The following is a 20,836-nucleotide window of genomic DNA, read 5'->3' as shown; positions in this document are numbered from 1 at the left end:
TCAGATTCCCAAAGTAAGGTGATTTACCCAATAAATTACTGGGAGTTTATATATGGAGTGTTAGACTCTTTATTTTTATAGTTTATTCGCCGTTAGTCAGCACCTCCACACAATCTTTTTTCTGGGTGTGCGCCAGCTCATGTCTTTTAGATTCCCAAAGTTGACCATGGCAGAAAAGATGCTTTATAATGACCCCATCCCCCCATGTTCTAATGACCCCATCCCCCCATGTTCTAATGACCCCATCTCCCCCCGTATTCTAATGACCCCATCTCCCCCCGTGTTCTAATGACCCCACCCCCACGTGTTCTAATGACCCCACACCCCCCGTGTTCTAATCAAATCAAATTTATTTTTATATAGCCCTTCGTACATCAGCTGATATCTCAAAGTGCTGTACAGAAACCCAGCCTAAAACCCCAAACAGCAAGCAAAGCATGTGAAAGAAGCACGGTGGCTAGGAAAAACTCCCTAGGAAAAACTCCCTAGAAAGGCCAAAAACCTAGGAAGAAACCTAGAGAGGAACCAGGCTATGAGGGGTGGCCAGTCCTCTTCTGGCTGTGCAGGGTGGATATTATAACAGAACATGGTCAAGATGTTAAAATGTTCATAAATGACCAGCATGGTCAAATAATAATAATCATAGTAGTTGTCGAGGGTGCAACAAGCACGTCCGGTGAACAGGTCAGGGTTCCATAGCCGCAGGCAGAACAGTTGAAACTGGAGCAGCAGCACGGCCAGGTGGACTGGGGACAGCAAGGAGTCATCATACCAGGTAGTCCTGAGGCATGGTCCTAGGGCTCAGGTCCTCCGAGAGAAAGACAGAAAGAGAGAATTAGAGAGAGCATATTTAAATTCACACAGGACACCGGATAAGACAAGAGAAATACTCCAGATGTAACAGACTGACCCTAGCCCCCGACACATAAACTACTGCAGCATAAATACTGGAGGCTGAGACAGGAGGGATCAGAAGACACTGTGGCCCCATCCGATGATACACCCGGACAGGGCCAAACAGGCAGGATATAACCCCACCCACTTTGCCAAAGCACAGCCCCCACACCACTAGAGGGATGTCTCCAACCACCAACTTACCATCCTAAGACAAGGCCGAGTATAGCCCACAACGATCTCCGCCATGGCACAACCCAAGGGGGGGCGCCAACCCAGACAGGAAGACCACGTCAGTGACTCAACCCACTCAAGTGACGCACCCCTCCCATGGACGGCATGGAAGAACACCAGTAAGCCAGTGACTCAGCCCCTGTATAAGGGTTAGAGGCAGAGAATCCCAGTGGAAAGAGGGGAACCGGCAAGGCAGAGACAGCAAGGGCGGTTCGTTGCTCCAGCCTTTCCGTTCACCTTCACACTCCTGGGCCAGACTATACTTAATCATAGGACCTACTGAAGAGATAAGTCTTAAGTAAAGATTAAAGATTGAGACTGAGTCTGCGTCTCTCACATGGGTAGGCAGACCATTCCATAAAAATGGAGCTCTACAGGAGAAAGCCCTACCTCCAGCCGTTTGCTTAGAAATTCTAGGGACAATTAGGAGGCCTGCGTCTTGTGACCGTAGCGTACGTGTAGGTATGTACGGCAGGACCAAATCGGAAAGATAGGTAGGAGCAAGCCCATGTAATGCTTTGTAGGTTAGCAGTAAAACCTTGAAATCAGCCCTTGCCTTATCAGGAAGCCAGTGTAGGGAGGCTAGCACTGGAGTAATATGATCAAATGTTTTGGTTCTAGTCAGGATTCTAGCAGCCGTATTTAGCACTAACTGAAGTTTATTTAGTGCTTTATCCGGGTAGCCGGAAAGTAGAGCATTGCAGTAGTCCAGCCTAGAAGTAACAAAAGCATGGATTAATTTTTCTGCGTCATTTTTGGACAAAGTTTCTGATTTTTGCAATGTTACGTAGATGGAAAAAAGCTGTCCTTGAAACAGTCTTGATATGTTCTTCAAAAGAGAGATCAGGGTCTAGAGTAACGCTGAGGTCCTTCACAGTTTTATTTGAGACGACTGTACAACCATCCAGATTAATTGTCAGATTCAACAGAAGATCTCTTTGTTTCTTGGGACCTAGAACAAGCATCTCTGTTTTGTCCGAGTTTAAAAGAAGAAAGTTTGCAGCCATCCACTTCTTTATGTCTGAAACACAGGCTTCTAGCGAGGGCAATTTTGGGGCTTCACCATGTTTCATTGAAATGTACAGCTGTGTGTCGTCCGCATAGCAGTGAAATTTAACATTATGTTTTCAAATGACATCCCCAAGAGGTAAAATATATAGTGAAAACAATAGTGGTCCTAAAACGGAACCTTGAGGAACACCGAAATTTACAATTGATTTGTCAGAGGACAAACCATTCACAGAGACAAACTGATATCTTTCCGACAGATAAGATCTAAACCAGGCCAGAACTTGTCCATGTAGACCAATTTGGGTTTCCAATCTCTCCAAAAGAATGTGGTGATCGATGGTATCAAAAGCGGCACTAAGATCTAGGAGGACAGATGCAGAGCCTCGGTCTGACGTCATTAAAAGGTCATTTACCACCTTCACAAGTGCAGTCTCAGTGCTATGATGGGGTCTAAAACCAGACTGAAGCGTTTCGTATACATTGTTTTGTCTTCAGGAAGGCAGTGAGTTGCTGTGCAACAGCTTTTTCAAAAAAAATTGAGAGGAATGGAAGATTCAATATAGGCCGATAGTTTTTTATAATTTCTGGATCAAGATTCGGCTTTTTCAAGAGAGGCTTTATTACTGACACTTTTAGTGAGCTTGGTACACATCCGGTGGATAGAGAGCTGTTTATTATGTTCAACATAGGAGGGCCAAGCACAGGAAGCAGCTCTTTCAGTAGTTTAGTTGGAATAGGGTCCAGTATGCAGCTTGAGGGTTTGGAGGCCATGATTATTTTCATCATTGTGTCAAGAGATATAGTACTAAAACACTTTAGTATCTCCCTTGATCCTAGGTCCTGGCAGAGTTGTGTAGACTCAGGACGATGGAGCTTTGGAGGAATACCCAGATTTAAAGAGGAGTCTGTAATTTGCTTTCTAATGATCATGATCTTTTCCTCAAAGAAGTTCATAAATTTATTACTGCTGAAGTGAAAGCCATCCTCCATTTGCGAAGGCTGCTTTTTAGTTAGCTTTGCGACAGTATCAAAAATAAATTTCGGATTGTTCTTATTTTCCTAAATTAAGTTGGAAAAATAGGATGATCGAGCAGCAGTGAGGGCTCTTCGATACTGCACGGTACTGTCTTTCCAAGCTAGTTGGAAGACTTCCAGTTTGGTGTGGCGCCATTTCCGTTCCAATTTTCTGGAAGCGTGCTTCAGAGCTCGTGTATTTTCTGTATACCAGGGAGCTAGTTTCTTATGACAGATGTTTTTATTTTTAGGGGTGCAACTGCATCTAGGGTATTGCGCAAGGTTAAATTGAGTTCCTCGGTTAGGTGGTTAACTGATTTTTGTCCTCTGACGTCCTTGGGTAGGCAGAGGCAGTCTGGAAGGGCATCAAGGAATCTTTGGGTTGTCTGAGAATTTATAGCACGACTTTTAATGCTCCTTGGTTGGGGTCTGAGCAGATTATTTGTTGCAATTGCAAACGTAATAAAATGGTGGTCCGATAATCCAGGTTTATGAGGAAAAACATTAAGATCCACAACATTTATTCCATGGGACAAAACTAGGTCCAGAGTATGACTGTGGCAGTGAGTAGGTCCAGAGTCATGTTGGACAAAACCCACTGAGTCGATGATGGCTCCGAAAGCCTTTTGGAGTGGGTCTGTGGACTTTTCCATGTGAATGTTAAAGTCACCAAAAATTAGAATATTATCTGCTATGACTACAAGATCCGATAGGAATTCAGGGAACTCAGTGAGGAACACTGCATATGGCCCAGGAGGCCTGTAAACAGTAGCTATAAAAAGTGAGTGAGTAGGCTGCATAGATTTCATAACTAGAAGCTCAAAAGACGAACACTTTGTTTTTGTAAATTGAAATTTGCTATCGTAAATGTTAGCAACACCTCCGCCTTTGCGGGATGCACGGGGGGTATGGTCACTAGTGTAACCAGGAGGTGAGGCCTCATTTAACACAGTAAATTCATCAGGCTTAAGCCATGTTTCAGTCAGGCCAATCACATCAAGATTATGATCAGTGATTAGTTCATTGACTATAACTGCCTTGGAAGTGAGGGATCTAACATTAAGTAACCCAATTTTGAGATGTGAGGTATCACAATCTCTTTCAATAATGGCAGGAATGGAGGAGGTCTTTATACTAGTGAGATTGCTAAAGCGAACACCGCCATTTTTAATTTTGCCCAACCTAGATCAAGGCACAGACACGGTCTCAATGGGGAAAGCTGAGCTGACTAATGACCCCACCCCCCGTGTTCTAATGACCCCACCCCCGTGTTCTAATGACCCCACCCCCCGTGTTCTAATGACCCCACCCCACGTGTTCTAATGACCCCACACCCCCGTGTTCTAATGACCCCACCCCCGTGTTCTAATGACCCCACCCCCCGTGTTCTAATGACCCCATCTCCCCCGTGTTCTAATGACCCCATCTCCCCCGTGTTCTAATGACCCCATCCCCCGTGTTCTAATGACCCCACCCCCGTGTTCTAATGACCCCACCCCCGTGTTCTAATGACCCCACCCCCGTGTTCTAATGACCCCATCCCCCCGTGTTCTAATGACCCCACCCCCCGTGTTCTAATGACCCCATCTCCCCCCGTGTTCTAATGACCCCATCTCCCCCGTGTTCTAATGACCCCACCCCCCGTGTTCTAATGACCCCACCCCCCGTGTTCTAATGACCCCACCCCCCGTGTTCTAATGACCCCATCTCCCCGTGTTCTAATGACCCCACCCCCGTGTTCTAATGACCCCATCTCCCCCGTGTTCTAATGACCCCATCTCCCCCGTGTTCTAATGACCCCATCACCCCGTGTTCTAATGACCCCATCTCCCCCGTGTTCTAATGACCCCATCTCCCCCGTGTTCTAATGACCCCATCTCCCCCGTGTTCTAATGACCCCCCGTGTTCTAATGACCCCATCTCCCCCGTGTTCTAATGACCCCCAGTGTTCTAATGACCCCATCTCCCCCAGTGTTCTAATGACCCCACCGTGTTCTAATGACCCCATCTCCCCCAGTGTTCTAATGACCCCATCTCCCCCCGTGTTCTAATGACCCCATCTCCCCCCGTGTTCTAATGACCCCCGTGTTCTAATGACCCCCGTGTTCTAATGACCCCATCTCCACCCCGTGTTCTAATGACCCCATCTCCCCCCATGTTCTAATGACCCCATCTCCCCCATGTTCTAATGACCCCATTCCTTGTCCGCAGTCCCTGGGGCACTGGGGTCGGTTTTGTGCTGCCTACTCACCTTCAGATGTGGGGGAGTTGAAGTGGGTGTTTGGGTGAGAGTGTTGGGCCTCTGGTAGCACCATACAGCCAACTATAGGTTAATGTTGGGCCTCTGGTAGCACCATACAGCCAACTATAGGTTAATGTTGGGCCTCTGGTAGCACCATACAGCCAACTATAGGTTAATGTTGGGCCTCTGGTAGCACCATACAGCCAACTATAGGTTAATGTTGGGCCTCTGGTAGCACCATACAGTCAACTGTAGGCTAATCTTGGGCCTCTGGCACCACCATACAGCCAACTATAGGCTAATGTTGGGCCTCTGGTAGCACCATACAGTCAACTGTAGGCTAATCTTGGGCCTCTGGCACCACCATACAGCCAACTATAGGCTAATGTTGGGCCTCTGGTAGCACCATACAGTCAACTGTAGGCTAATCTTGGGCCTCTGGCACCACCATACAGCCAACTATAGGCTAATGTTGGGCCTCTGGTAGCACCATACAGTCAACTGTAGGCTAATGTTGGGCCTCTGGCACCACCATACAGCCAACTATAGGCTAATGTTGGGCCTCTGGTAGCACAATACAGCCAACTATAGGCTAATGTTGGGCCTCTGGCACCACCATACAGCCAACTATAGGCTAATGTTGGGCCTCTGGCACCACCATACAGCCAACTATAGGCTAATCTTGGGCCTCTGGCACCACCATACAGCCAACTGTAGGCTAATGTTGGGCCTCTGGTAGCACCATACAGTCAACTGTAGGCTAATGTTGGGCCTCTGACACCACCATACTGTCAGGGTTGGGGCTTGGGTTGTTGTCCCCTCTCCCAATAATTGTCCATGTCCACCAGTCTGTCAATGATGTGAAGGGTGGACAAATAGCCACGCATCACCTCCTTTCCATCTCTAAGCTGTGTGTGATTGTGTTGCAGTGAGGCTGCGGCCCATGCAGTGGCGACGCTGGCTGAGGCCACCCTACAGGGAGGAGGTCAAATCGTTCTGGCCGGGAAACGGCGGCTGCTGTAGGAGCACTGACTGGAGTGCAAGATGGCAGCGGTACGTACCACACAACCTCTCAACAACTATTGTCAGGTAATTGACTCACCTGTATAAATCAATGTGAAATAGTCCACTGACACTCCTCATACCATTACAACACCCCCTAACATTACAACACCCCCTAACATTACAACACCCCCTAACATTACAACACCCCCTAACATTACAACACCCCCCTAACATTACAACACCCCCCTAACATTACAACACCCATTACAACACCCCCTAACATTACAACACCCCCTAACATAAAATAATAATAATGCCTTTTGTGAACTAACACTGGCACCCCCCCTTTCTAGCTCTGACTTTGCTGATAGCTACTTCATTGATGGAAAATGTAAATGTCAATTCAAACAACAGCCCTAACATTGAACCCACGCAGCCCTTGCGTTTTAACCCACGCAGCCCTAACATTGAACCCACGCAGCCCTTGCGTTTTAACCCACGCAGCCCTAACATTGAACCCACGCAGCTCTAGCGTTTGAACCCACGCAGCCCTAACATTGAACCCACGCAGCCCTAGCGTTTGAACCCACGCAGCCCAAGCGTTTGAACCCACGCAGCCCTAACATTGAACCCACGCAGCCCTAGCGTTTGAACCCACGCAGCCCTAGCGTTTGAACTCACGCAGCCCTAGCGTTTGAACCCACGCAGCCCTAGCGTTTGAACCCACGCAGCCCTAGCGTTTGAACCCACGCAGCCCAAGCGTTTGAACCCACGCAGCCCAAGCGTTTGAACCCACGCAGCCCTAGCATTTGAACCCACGCAGTCCTAGCATTTGAACCCACGCAGCCCTAACATTGAACCCACGCAGCCCTAACATTGAACCCACGCAGCCCTAGCGTTTGAACCCACGCAGCCCTAGCGTTTGAACCCACGCAGCCCTAGCGTTTGAACCCACGCAGCCCTAGCGTTTGAACCCACGCAGCCCTAGCGTTTGAACCCACACGTTGTTTCATATACACCATGCATACAAAACGACTAAATCACTCAGTTGAACATAATCCTCCCATATCATGATGACCTGTCTGGGGTGTCAGCTACAGGTAACACAGCACATACAAACCTGTCCCCTGCTCTCGCTAGGATAACCCAGGTTCCCCAGCTGTGCTGTGCGTGTGTGTGTGTGTGGTGTGTGGTGTGTGTGTGTGTGTGTGTGTGTGTGTGTGTGTCATACTAGATACTCTGTCCAGACCAACAAAAGGGCTTAACAAGAAAAACTTCCAAAAGGACTAATTGGGGGGAGAATGATTTTACTGTAGCGCAGAGGCCTGCCTGAACTTGACTCTGCCCATGTGTTTCATTAAGTGACCACAACTGTCCAGTTTGAATGTTAATGATACTCAGTTTACACTAGATTTATATCATTCATTACATTCAGAGCAAGTCAAGCTCCTTTCATATTCAACTCATTCAAATTGTCTGGAAGGGTGGCAAATGAAAATCACTAAAAGGCCCGGAGGTTTTCAACAAGGCCATAGGTTTCAATGTGCATTTAACAAAGGAGTTGGTATGACTGGATATTTGGTCCTGTACTTTAGTTGTGGAGTTTGTTGTGTACTTTCTGATTTTACCCCAGAAGGTGAGGTCCACATAAAAGGACTGTTGATGAGTATGGTTCTTGGGTGGTAGCAACACCGGGACACATTAGTGAAGCTGGTTTTCCACCAACAGCATTTCCTCCATTGAGTCTAGTCTTCCCAGTTACACAGTAGTGTCTGTATCACAGCTGGGTTCCAGTACTATTTACTGTATTTTAATTACTTTCAAATACATTTCAAAACAAGAAAATAAGTATTTCAAATACTTAAATAGACATGTATTTAAACCCAGGTCTGGTCAGTATGTGAGGGAATAGGACAGGATTTGCCAGGTCTGGTCAGTATGTGAGGGAATAGGACAGGATCTGCCATGTCTGGTCAGTATGTGAGGGAATAGGACAGGAGATGCCAGGTCTGGTCAGTATGTGAGGGAATAGGACAGGAGGTGCCAGGTCTGGTCAGTATGTGAGGGAATAGGACAGGAGATGCCAGGTCTGGTCAGTATGTGAGGGAATAGGACAGGAGATGCCAGGTCTGGTCAGTATGTGAGGGAATAGGACAGGAGATGCCAGGTCTGGTCAGTATGTGAGGGAATAGGACAGGAGATGCCAGGTCTGGTCAGTATGTGAGGGAATGGGACAGGAGATGCCAGGTCTGGTCAGTATGTGAGGGAATAGGACAGGAGATGCCAGGTCTGGTCAGTATGTGAGGGAATAGGACAGGAGATGCCAGGTCTGGTCAGTATGTGAGGGAATAGGACAGGAGATGCCAGGTCTGGTCAGTATGTGAGGGAATAGGACAGGAGATGCCAGGTCTGGTCAGTATGTGAGGGAATAGGACAGGAACTGCCAGGTCTGTTCAGTATGTGAGGGAATAGGACAGGAGATGCCAGGTCTGGTCAGTATGTGAGGGAATAGGACAGGACCTGTCAGTGAGACACTCTGTGTTGATGCAACAGAGACCCATGTGAGCATGTCCACCATTCTATTAATCCCTACTATGTCTCTACAACTCTGCTGCAGACCGTTCATACTGTAGATACACATTTCCAATACATACTGATTACAGTTATTTCAATTCTTTCAGGTCGTATGATACCAGCTCTCATCAGCTGATGGTTACATCATGATCTCAGCAGCAGCTTTTATCCACGTAACACTCCACCACCATCATTCCAGAAACTCCATACTCTCTGCCTTCAGGGCTAGTTTCCTGTCTCTTCTCGTCACCTCCCTGTCCTACAGTGGGCCATGCCCCTGCTGGTGACCCTTCCCCCCAGGCACGGGGCGTTGTCATCTCCCTGAAGTGCTCTTGCTAAAGAGGCTTTGATCCACTCCATTATCAGTCTATAGTCTAATCACTGGGCCAGCTGTCAGCGCCCTGGGACCGGACAGCAACCGGCCTCATGGTGACTCACACTGTCCCCTCCTCTACCACTGCCCACAGGCTGCAGTAGGAAGAAGGCCACTAGCAAAGGTGTGTCTTTAAACACCCAAAGCTGATTAGCAAGCACTACAACTACATTTAAAGAAATGGACATCAGGAAGCCTTCTTTCCCCCCCACAATGTGCCTGCCCATCATTTTACAGTCGCTGCATTGCATTGCAGTGAGAATCTAATGCTTTTCTCCTAAGTGAAGTTAAAGCTGTCCCTATTGGGTGTGGTATGTTTCACAGGAGTGACAGACGGTATGACCAACGAAAAACATGTTCCGATTTGGACATGAATCATACGGTCATTTGCAAAATAGCTACCCTTTTTAAGATGCCCATCTGTTGGGTCGTCACTAGTTAACACAGCCACAACGTCGTAATTATGGCTAAACCCCACCCCTTTCTACAATTTATCTTCTTAAAATCTGATTTTAAACCTAACTTTAACCACACTACTAACCCTAACTTTAAGACCAAAAGACAATTTTGACTTTGTGGCTGTGTTATCTAGTGAAAACACATCTGTTGTGGCTTTTTGTGAGCCGTCAAAAACTCAGCCACTCTGTTTAGTGAATGGACAGGGAGGGAGGCAGCAGAACCAAGGAGCCTGAGGCTAGGAAAGGGCATTGTGGGATAGCTGGAGCCCCTTCCGTGCCCCATCATTCTACAAGTGGGTTATTTTAGCCAGTTGGTAGAAGCCACAGCGCTAAACCTCCCTCCCTTGTAGCTTCTGCTGTTAGTTTGCATCCCAAATGGCACCCTATCCCCTGTATAGTTGACTACTTTTGTCCAAAGCGGTCACAAGTAGTGCACTGTATAGGGAATAGAATGCCATTTGGAACACACACTTAGTATGTTAGCTAGCAGCAGGCCCCACTCAGCTAACAACCAGCCCTTCACCTGTTGGCCCAGTGCTGCTCCTCTCCTGAGCCTGTTGACCTTTACCTAATCACCGTAATGGAGGAGTGGAGGGGCCACTGTTTGAAGTGCTGCCTGATTGGCTAGCTTTGTCCCTAGCACACATACACACACTCATCGACCATGGCCCTCAATGTCACAGTAAGTGAAGTGTGAGCGGCTTGGCCTGGTACTTGACTCAGTAAGCACCGGGCTCTCTCTCTGAATGCCAGGCTACCTGCCACATATTGACAACATGTAAACTATATTTAGTCTCAACTGTTTATTGAAAACATATTTACATTTGCACAATGAGCGCTTGTCTCTCAAATACATTGTTACAGTTGTTGGTCAGCTAGCTAGCAAATTGTGCCATATTAGCATTGACTTGAAATCAGTCAAGACATGGTGAACTTACTATGCCAGACTGCCCCCCCACACACACTGTATTGTAAGCCCTGCTACTATACAATCATCACAGCCAGTCAACTACCTGAATCAACACAACTTGATTCTGTCACGTAGCTGGACCAAGGGGGCTTATTAGACTACTACAGAGGGGGGACCTGGGGCCTCATTTAGAGAAGGCATGTACGCCGCAGATTGATCATACGAGTCGACCAAATGGATTTACTTGGCATTACATTTAGTGATTTTATAATTGAAACATAATTGAGACTTTATTAATGTCTGTAGACAGACATTGTTTAAATTGCATTTTCTCACGTTACATTTTAACACTAAAATGTGGTGTTTAAACTAATCACATTTTCTAAAGGAGGGGTCTGGATCCTTTACCTAGTGGATAAGGTAAAGAGGTGTGGGTTATCATATTGTTGATCACATTTATGCATCATTTTCAAAATGCCCGCATTAGTTATCATTATGCCAGTGTATCACTGAAATGTGGAATGACCACGAGCATCCGCCCAGCTATGACCTCCTTCCCCTAGCCTGTGACACTGTGACAGCTTGTGGGGCTGGGCAGAGACCCACGTGACTTAAGTAGTAATCCCCAGGCAGAGTCTCTCACACACACACACACACACACACTCACACTCACACACAGCTGGGCAGGGAGGAGAGGCAGTCCGGTTCAATTGGACCATTGTTCTGCAATGTAGCCTCTCTAAAATGGCTGCCTAAAGCGGTTTGACTCAAGCATGGCTCTCTCTCAGGCCCTAACCCCACCTTAAAGACCCTCATGGACCAAGGCACTTCACAGTAGAACTAAAATGGCCAATTGTCATTTGTCCATTTCATCAGTCCCTTTGTCAATACTGCATTGTATGTGTGGCCAAAAAATATAATAGCATAGCAAAATGGATTGCTCTCATTCTGGGAAATTAATATTTCACTTCAAATTACATTTATAACATCACACAAGAAAATATGGAATATACATGTTTATTAGGATCCCTATTAGCTGACGCCATGATGTCAGCTATTCTTCCTGGGGTCGGACACATAACTAAAAATACATTTACAAACAATTACAATTAATGACATTAAACATTGTAGAGGTCCAGGGCTGGCATGGTTACTACACGTGGTCTGCCCTTGTGAGGCTGGTTGAGCGTACTGCATTAAACAACCTCTTTTGTATCATCTGAGATCCCTAAAGATTGAAAGCTGCCCCGGTCATCCCCCTCTTCAAAGGGGGAGACACTCTAGACCCAAACTGTTACAGACCTTTATCCATCCTACCCTGCCTTTCTAAAGTCTTCGAAAGCCAAGTTAACAAACAGATCACCCGACCACTTCGAATCCCACTGTACCTTCTCCGCTATGCAATCTGGTTTCTGAGCTGGTCATGGGTGCACCTCAGCCATGCTCAAGGTCCTAAACGATATCCTAACTGCCATCGATAAGAGACAATACTGTGCTGCTGTATTCATCGACCTGGCCAAGGCTTTCGACTGTCAATCACCACATTCTTATCGGTAGACTCAACAGCCTTGGTTTCTCAAATGATTGCCTCGCCTGCTTCACCAACTACTTCTCTGATAGAGTTCAGTGTGTCAAATCGGAGGGCCTGTTGTCCAGACTTCTGTCAGTCTATATGGGGGTGCCACAGGGTTCAATTCTCGGGCCGACTCTCTTCTCTGTATACATCAATGATGTCGCTCTTGCTGCTGGTGATTCTCTGATCCACCTCTATGCAGACAACACCATTCTGTATACTTCTGGCCCCTCTTTGGACACTGTGTTAACTAACCTCCAGACGAGCTTCAATGCCATACAACTCTCCTTCCGTGGCCTCCAACTGCTCTTAAATGCAAGTGAAACTAAATGCATGCTCTTCAACCGATCGCTGCCCACACCTGCCCGCCCATTCAGCATCACTACTCTGGACGGTTCTGACCTAGAATATGTGGACAACTACAAATACCTAGGTGTCTGGTTAGACTGTAAACTCTCCTTCCAGACTCATATTAAGCATCTCCAATCCAAAATTAAATCTAGAATCGGCTTCTTATTTCGCAACAAAGCATCCTTCACTCATGCTGCCAAACATACCCGCGTAAAACTGACCATCCTACCGATCCTCGACTTCGGCGATGTCATTTATAAAATAGCCCCCAAAACTCTACTCAGCAAATTGGATGCAGTCTATCACAGTGCCATCCGTTTTGTCACCAAAGCCCCATATACTACACACCACTGCGACCTGTATGCTCTCGTTGGCTGGCCCTCGCTTCATATTCTTCGCCAAACCCACTGGCTCCAGGTCATCTATAAGTCTTTGCTAGGTAAAGCTCCGCCTTATCTCAGCTCACTGGTCACCATAGCAGCACCCACTCGTAGCACACGCTCCAGCAGGTATATTTCACTGGTCATCCCCAAAGCCAACTTCTACTTTGGCCGCCTTTCCTTCCAGTTCTCTGCTGCCAATGACTGGAACGAATTGCAAAAATCACTGAAGCTGGAGTCTCTATCTCCCTCACTAACTTTAAGCATCAGCTGTCAGAGCAGGTTACCGATCATTGCACCTGTACAGTGGGGGGAAAAAGTATTTGATCCCCTGCTGATTTTGTATGTTTGCCCACTGACAAAGAAAGGATCAGTCTATAATTTTAATGGTTTATTTGAACAGTGAGAGACAGAATAACAACAACAAAAATCCAGAAATGTTATAAATTGATTTGCATTTTAATGAGGGAAATAAGTATATGACCCCCTCTCAATCAGAAAGATTTCTGGCTCCCAGGTGTCTTTTATACAGGTAACGAGCTGAGATTAGGAGCACACTCTTAAAGGGAGTGCTCCTAACCGCAGCTTATTACCTGTAAAAAAGACACCTGTCCACAGAAGCAATCAATCAGATTCCAAACTCTCCACCATGGCCAAGACCAAAGAGCTCTCCAAGGATGTCAGGGACAAGATTGTAGACCTACACAAGGCTGGATTGGGCTACAAGACCATCGCCAAGCAGCTTGGTGAGAAGGTGACAACATTTGGTGCGATTATTCGCAAATGGAAGAAACACAAAAGAACTGTCAATATCCCTTGGCCTGGGGCTCCATGCAAGATCTCACCTCGGGGAGTTGCAATGATCATGAGAACGGTGAGGAATCAGCCCAGAACTACACGGGAGGATCTTGTCAATGATCTCAAGGCAGCTGGGACCATAGTCACCAAGAAAACAATTGGTAACACACTACGCCGTGAAGGACTGAAATCCTGCAGCGCCCGCAAGGTCCCCCTGCTCAAGAATACATATACATGCCTGTCTGAAGTCTGGCAATGAACATCTGAATGACTCAGAGGACAACTGGGTGAAAGTGTTGTGGTCAGATGAGACCAAAATGGAGCTCTTTGACATCAACTCAACTCGCCGTGTTTGGAGGAGGAGGAATGCTGTCTATGACTCCAAGAACACCATCTCCACCGTCAAACATGGAGGTGGAAACATGCTTTGGGGGTGTTTTTCTGCTAAGGGGACAGGACAACTTCAAAGGGACGATGGACGGGGCCATGTACCGTCAAATCTTGGGTGAGAACCTCCTTCCCTCAGCCAGGGCATTGAAAATGGGTCGTGGATGGGTATTCCAGCATGACAATGACCCAAAACACATGGCCAAGGCAACAAAGGACTGGCTCAAGAAGAAGCACATTAAGGTCCTGGAGTGGCCTAGCCAGTCTCCAGACCTTAATCCCATAGAAAATCTGTGGAGGGAGCTGAAGGTTCGAGTTGCCAAACGTCAGCCTCGAAACCTTAATGACTTGGAGAAGATCTGCAAAGAGGAGTGGGACAAAATCCCTCCTGAGATGTGTGCAAACCTGGTGGCCAACTACAAGAAACGTTTGACCTCTGTAATTGCCAACAAGGGTTTTGTCACCAAGTACTAAGTCATGTTTTGCAGAGGGGTCAAATACTTATTTCCCTCATTAAAATGCAAATCATTTTATAACATTTTTGACATGCGTTTTTTCTGGATTTTTTTGTTGTTATTCTGTCTGTCACTGTTCAAATAAACATACTATTAAAATTATAGACTGATAATTTCTTTGTAAGTGGGCAAACGTACAAAATCAGCAGGGGATCAAATACTTTCCCCCCCCACTGTACACAGTCCATCTGTAAATAGCCCACCCAACTACCTCATTCCCATATTGTTGTTTATTTTTTGCTTCTTCACCCCCGCATCTCTACTTGCACATTCATCTTCTGCACATCTATCACTCCAGTGTTTAATTGCTAAATTGTAATTATTTTGCCACTATGGCCTATTTATTGCCTTACCTCCCTAATCTTACTACATTTGCACACACTGTATATAGACTTTTCTATAGTGTTATTTACTGTATGTTTGTTTATCCCATGTGTAACTCTGTGTTTGTGTCGCACTGCTTTGCTTTATCTTGGCCAGGTCACAGTTGTAAATGAGAACATGTTCTCAACTGGCCTACCTGGTTAAATAAAGGTGAAATAAATAAAATAAAAAGACATTTAGGTCGATGGAGAACAGAAGAAAAGGCTACTTTATACTATTTAAACGTGTCTAAGCCTGTATCCCCCTCTGTCTCTCTCCAGGCCTGGTGCAGATCCCAGTCAGCATGTACCAGACGGTGGTTACCAGCCTAGCCCAGGGGAACCGGCCCGTACAAGTGGCCATGGCGCCCGTGGCCACACGCATCGACAACACAGTCACACTGGACGGCCACGCGGTGGAGGTAGTGACTCTGGAGCAGTGACACTGAATCCTCCCTTGGCAGGTGTGTTCCGCTGGAACAAAGTCCCAAAATGGCCGCCGCCGGGAGCTGAGGGAGGGATAGTCCGTTTTCACCATAGAGAGAGAGAGAGGGCTCATCTTTGTATCTGTGCCATTATAGTGTCTGTGACAGCATGGGCATCACCATTGAGGCCATCTCCATTTTGAAGTAGTCAATTTTCCGCTTCACGATTGACTGATCCCTCCTGATAACCCGGTTGGACATGACTCCGTCAGCGTCACCAGGAAGGATCAGCCAATGAAGTTGGAAGTCCCCCCCCCAGTTGACTACATTAAAATGGTGGAAGCCCTAAATGGCGCTGCCCATGCTAATACAGCCTTTTGGCCAGTAGAGGCCTCTATCATTCTCTATGGTTTCCACATGCTGCGCTCTGTACAATGTAAAAAAATATATTTTTTATGTACATCTGCAGGGGAATAAAAGTGACGGATTTATCAATGCATTGTTTACTATATGTGTGTGTATATAGTAGAAGATATGTTTTTTTGTTTGAATGTCCTTTTTTAGCTTTGATGTTGAGCATTGTGTGACATGGGTTAGAGTATTTAGTATTTATTTCTGCACACCTTAACATTTACTTAAAGAATAACCAAAAAGCCAAGGGGGACGCCACCACCACCAATTCACCTTTCATTCTGAACCTATATCACAGTCCCATTAATGACGTTTTGGTACTATGTCTATGTGAGTGTTATTCCATGTTTGTTATAGAATGCGGTTACTAAATCACAATCACTCTCTGCTCTGTTGTCATGGACTTCATATGCAATCAGGTTGTGCCGAAACCCAGGAACCTTTCCACTAATTCCACCCCCTGCTATATTAGTCAATGTTCCTCTTGTACCCTGGATGTCTATGAAGCATCCCAATTATCAACTGTAAGACACTTCACTGCCTAGAATGATTCCAATGAAACATTATTTCTGAAATATGTTACCTGTTGTTGTGTGGTTTATTGTACTGTAGTCCACTCCACACACATGCTGGGATTTGTGAAGACTCAGGATTTATCAGTAAGGTATTTTTTTGTGCTGGATATTTGACGACCTGGCTAGGCAGCCATTTTGACTCCAGAGAATATCACAATTGGTGTCTCCAATGCATGAGTAGCTGTCCCTTTTTGAGTATTTAAAAACAAAACAACCAAGACGCTCCTTTTGATGTCAGTGGTAGGAACTTATTCTAAATCATTTTATACATTGAGGGAGGCCGTACTGTGTACTACAGAGCATTCAATGACTTTTGTATTTGTACAGAATACGTGTGCATTCTTTGGATTGATATGACGGTATGAATAAATTCAGCTCACTACAGAGAATCCTTCGTAGAATGAATGATTTAGGAAATACATTAGGTGACTGAATTACACCAAGCATGCAGTCCATGTGATCGCCCAATAAAGTGACTACTGTTCACCGGTCACACTAGCCAGTGTCATCATTGAACTCTGAAGGTGAAATACTTCCTTTCCAAAACCCTACTATTATTCTTCACATCATACCAGGTCGTTGTTGGTCCATGCCCCTCTTTTTCTACATGGTATATCGATGTAGTTACCCTGCCATGAAAACTCCATGACCTCTATACACTCCACTGTCATCCCCCTACCCGCCACACACACTCAGAGCCTGTCGTGACGGACGCTCAGGGTCCTGGTTACATCATAAGCTGTATTGCACTGTGCAGCCCTCCCCGTGGTTAAAGCCTGGGATTTGCTAGCTGGGTCCTTCTGTTACGGAGTGGGAGAGAGACGTTGGTTCGGGCCCTAATCCGTCAGGCGTCAACACACACCCCATTCTGCCTCCCAGATTACAGCACAGGAAGCAGGTTACAACCTCATGGATGGAAAGATACACCAAGTCCTGTTGTTTCCTGCTTTGCTATCTTCTCTGTATTGAAGCGCTTGTTTATGAGACATTTTAAGGAGACAATTTTGAGAGGATGTCTAAATGGTGTGTGTGTTGATGTGGTAGGGGGATGTTGGGGGTTAGGGGGCAGCTGGCCACTGGGGGGTAGGAGCGTGACACGTGTGCATCACCCTGTAGCACCAGAGTAAAAAAGCCTTATTAGAATGCTTTCTGGGAAACAGGCCTTGCCCTCTCTCTCGAAAATATCCACCTATACAGGGAATTTAAAGCCACATTCGTTCTTACCTCGTCTCTCATGACAGACTGCTAAATAAATGAATGGACTCTAATGGAGTAGCCGGCCAGCGCAGACACCAGATTTGGTTCTGTGTGTCGAGATTGATTCTTACCATCCCTGTCTGTTGTTTTGTCCATCCAAACATATTCTTGGGATTTATAGAATGAAGTATCCACTACAAAATAGGAATTAACAAAGTAGCAGGAAGTAACCACTAAGTGCACATCGTACCTCAACATGAGCAGCGGTGTACGCGCCCTGACATACACCTAACGCCTCTCAGCACCCTGCGTCCCAAACAGCACCTTATTCCCTATAGTGGATGTGCCCTGGTCAAAAGTAATGCACTATAATAGGGAGCCATTTAGGACGCAGACTTCATGTTAACTGTTTCATCTCCAGTGTCTGATGAAGGCAGGCTCACTGATGAAAGGTGCTGTGGTAAGCCGGTCAGTCAGTGAGGTGGGTGGTGGTGATGTAATCAGCTAATGGTGGCAGCAGATGGATCTATGCGGATGCCTGTTGGGGGGCTCGGTGATGCGGTGAGGTGTGTGACCTGACCTGTAAAGGATGAAGAGCAGGGGGCATCTGTGGTGACAAATCACCTGTCCACCAATCCTGACTATGCCCCGGAAACCAAGGTATTTTTCATAAGGACACACCGTAATAAAGTGATTTGCAACGGAAAGCAAAAACGTGCATTTCTTATTGGATTCAGATAGTACCTCCCTGTTTTACTCTGTTTCTGACTGTTTCTTTGCCTTTTCGTGACAACTGAACACGACCCAGTTATGTTTCAGCACTAAGCTACTCTGTCCAAGGGAATACCACTCAGGACAATACACTGCAGTCAAGCCTCGTAATATCAATAGCATATCATTTTATTACATATGACATCATTGGCTGTGTGTGCTGGTACTCAGTTGTACACAGTACCTACACAGTACCTCCACACACAGTAGTAGGAGGCGTATTGATATTGATTCTCTCTGGCTGAGCCAGCTCCATTCTTGTTGCCTGGAGTCGTGCAGACTCTGGGGCAGGCCTTTAATCTCCACTAATCGTTTCTTAATACTCCAGCACAAGGGATAATCTCCACTCCATCCCCTCGTCCCAGCACCAGCCTTAGGAGATGAGGGGGTGGGGCTGATAGGAGAGGGGGAAGAAGGGGTGGGGCTGATAGGAGATGGGGGAGAAGGGGTGGGGCTGATAGGAGAGGGGGTGGGGCTGATAGGAGAGGGGGAAGAAGGGGTCGGCTTATAGGAGAGGGGGAGAGGGAGTGGGGCTGATAGGAGATGGGGGAGAAGGGGTGGGGCTGATAGGAGAGGGGGTGGGGCTGATAGGAGAGGGGGTGGGGCTGATAGGAGATGGGGGAGAAGGGGTGGGGCTGATAGGAGAGGGGGAGAGGGGTGGGGCTGATAGGAGAGGGCGAGATGGGGTGGGGCTGATAGAAGAGGGGGCAGGAGAGGGGTGGGGCTGATAGGAGATGGGGAGAAGGGGTGGGGCTGATAGGAGAGGGGGAGAGGGGTGGGGCTGATAGGAGAGGGCAAGAGGGGTGGGGCTGTGAGAGGGGTGGGGCTGATAGGAGAGGGGGAAGAAGGGGTCGGCTGATAGGAGAGGGGAGAGGGGATGGGGGCTGATAGGAGAGGGCGAGAGGGGTGGGGCTGATAGAAGAGGGGGAGAGGGGTGGGGCTGATAGGAGATGGGGAGAAGGGGTGGGGCTGATAGGAGAGGGGGAGAGGGGGAGAGGGGTGGGGCTGATAGGAGATAGGGGAGAGGGGTGGGGCTGATAGGAGATGGGGGAGATGGGGAGAAGGGGTGGGGTGATGTGGGAGAGGGGGTGGAGCTGATAGGAGATGGTGGGAGAAGGGGAGGGGCTGATTGGTTGATAGGGGGAGAAGGGGAGGGGCTGAACAAGACTCCACTGTCCACACTTCTACACACACACAATGTGTTGGATGAACCAGGGGATAATTCTGAATTATAGCAACATTTGCTATCAGTATACTAAGTGCTCTACTCTGTCACATAGTGGGTTATAACTAATAATGGCCTCCACACCTTCCCCCAGCAACACTACTAACTCACATCACCTCTGTTACCCTCCCTCCGGCCCAGACAGACACTGGCGTAAGAACGATGGGTCCTAATCTCATTTCACTAATGCCCCTGGGTGCATTAGAGGAGTACAGGCACGGCTGTCTCTGCCCTCAGCCCAACTCTCCCAACCTAACCCTGAGCACCACTCATCATGCCTCTGAGGGAGAGAGACAGAGAAAGAGAGCAACAGAGCGAGAGAGACACAGAGAGAGACACACAGAGAGACACAGAGAGAGACACAGAGAGAGACACAGAGAGACACAGAGAGAGACAGACAGACAGAGAGAAAGAGAGAGAGAGAGAGTGAGAAAGAGAAGCAGAGAGAGAGAGAGTGAGAGAGAAGGGGGGCTGAAAATGTGGTGTAACCTGAGAGGTGCAGCCCATCTGGAGAAGGCCCCTGCCTTGACGATGGCTTTCCCACAATGCACTATACTACAGCAGAGAAGATCGTTACAGGAGTCTGAGACAATGGGCTAGTCTTTTGAATAAGTTTATTATTTGCATGAGAGAGACTGTGATTTTCTATGGAGGAAAAATGTAAAAGCTAGAATGTCAACAGGTGCACTTACATTACAAAGTCAGGACTGGGTTTCACAAGTCACATAATCATCACATTATCAAGAGATAAAAAAGCATTTTCCTTAATAATGTACATGTCACCCATGCATGTTAAGTTTGGCAATGTGAGACTAGAATAGAGTCAAGTGAATCTGAATCTGTTTGTCAAGCAGAAAACAGGTTACACCACTCACCAGAGATGTGTCTATCGAGGCTTACTGGCTGTCTATCAAGGCATACTGGCTGTCTATCGAGGCATACTGGCTGTCTATTGAGGCATACTGGCTGTCTATTGAGGCATACTGGCTGTCTATCGAGGCATACTGGCTGTCTATTGAGGCATACTGGCTACCTATCGAGGCATACTGGCTGTCTATTGAGGCATACTGGCTGTCTATCGAGGCATACTGGCTGTCTATTGAGGTATACTGGCTGTCTATCGAGGCATACTGGCTGTCTATAGAGGCTTA

The 20,836-nt window shown here is 47.0% G+C and overlaps 1 protein-coding gene across 1 annotated transcript in view; it reads left to right on the top strand.

Annotated features, from left to right (window-relative positions):
• LOC106609786 (nuclear respiratory factor 1) overlaps window positions 1-16,983 on the top strand; it is a 43,117-nt gene extending 26,134 nt beyond the window's left edge. Inside the window, 3 exon segments of the mRNA XM_045711669.1 lie at window positions 6,325-6,398; window positions 6,401-6,448; window positions 15,364-16,983. Coding sequence (XP_045567625.1) covers window positions 6,325-6,398; window positions 6,401-6,448; window positions 15,364-15,524 — 283 coding nt within the window. The 3' untranslated portion in view covers window positions 15,525-16,983.
• Window positions 16,984-20,836: the final 3,853 nt, after the last annotated feature.

This window comes from Salmo salar, unplaced genomic scaffold (genome assembly GCF_905237065.1).
Source record: "Salmo salar unplaced genomic scaffold, Ssal_v3.1, whole genome shotgun sequence".
Taxonomy (NCBI): Eukaryota; Metazoa; Chordata; class Actinopteri; order Salmoniformes; family Salmonidae; genus Salmo; species Salmo salar.
This window is presented reverse-complemented; position numbering and strand designations above follow the sequence as displayed.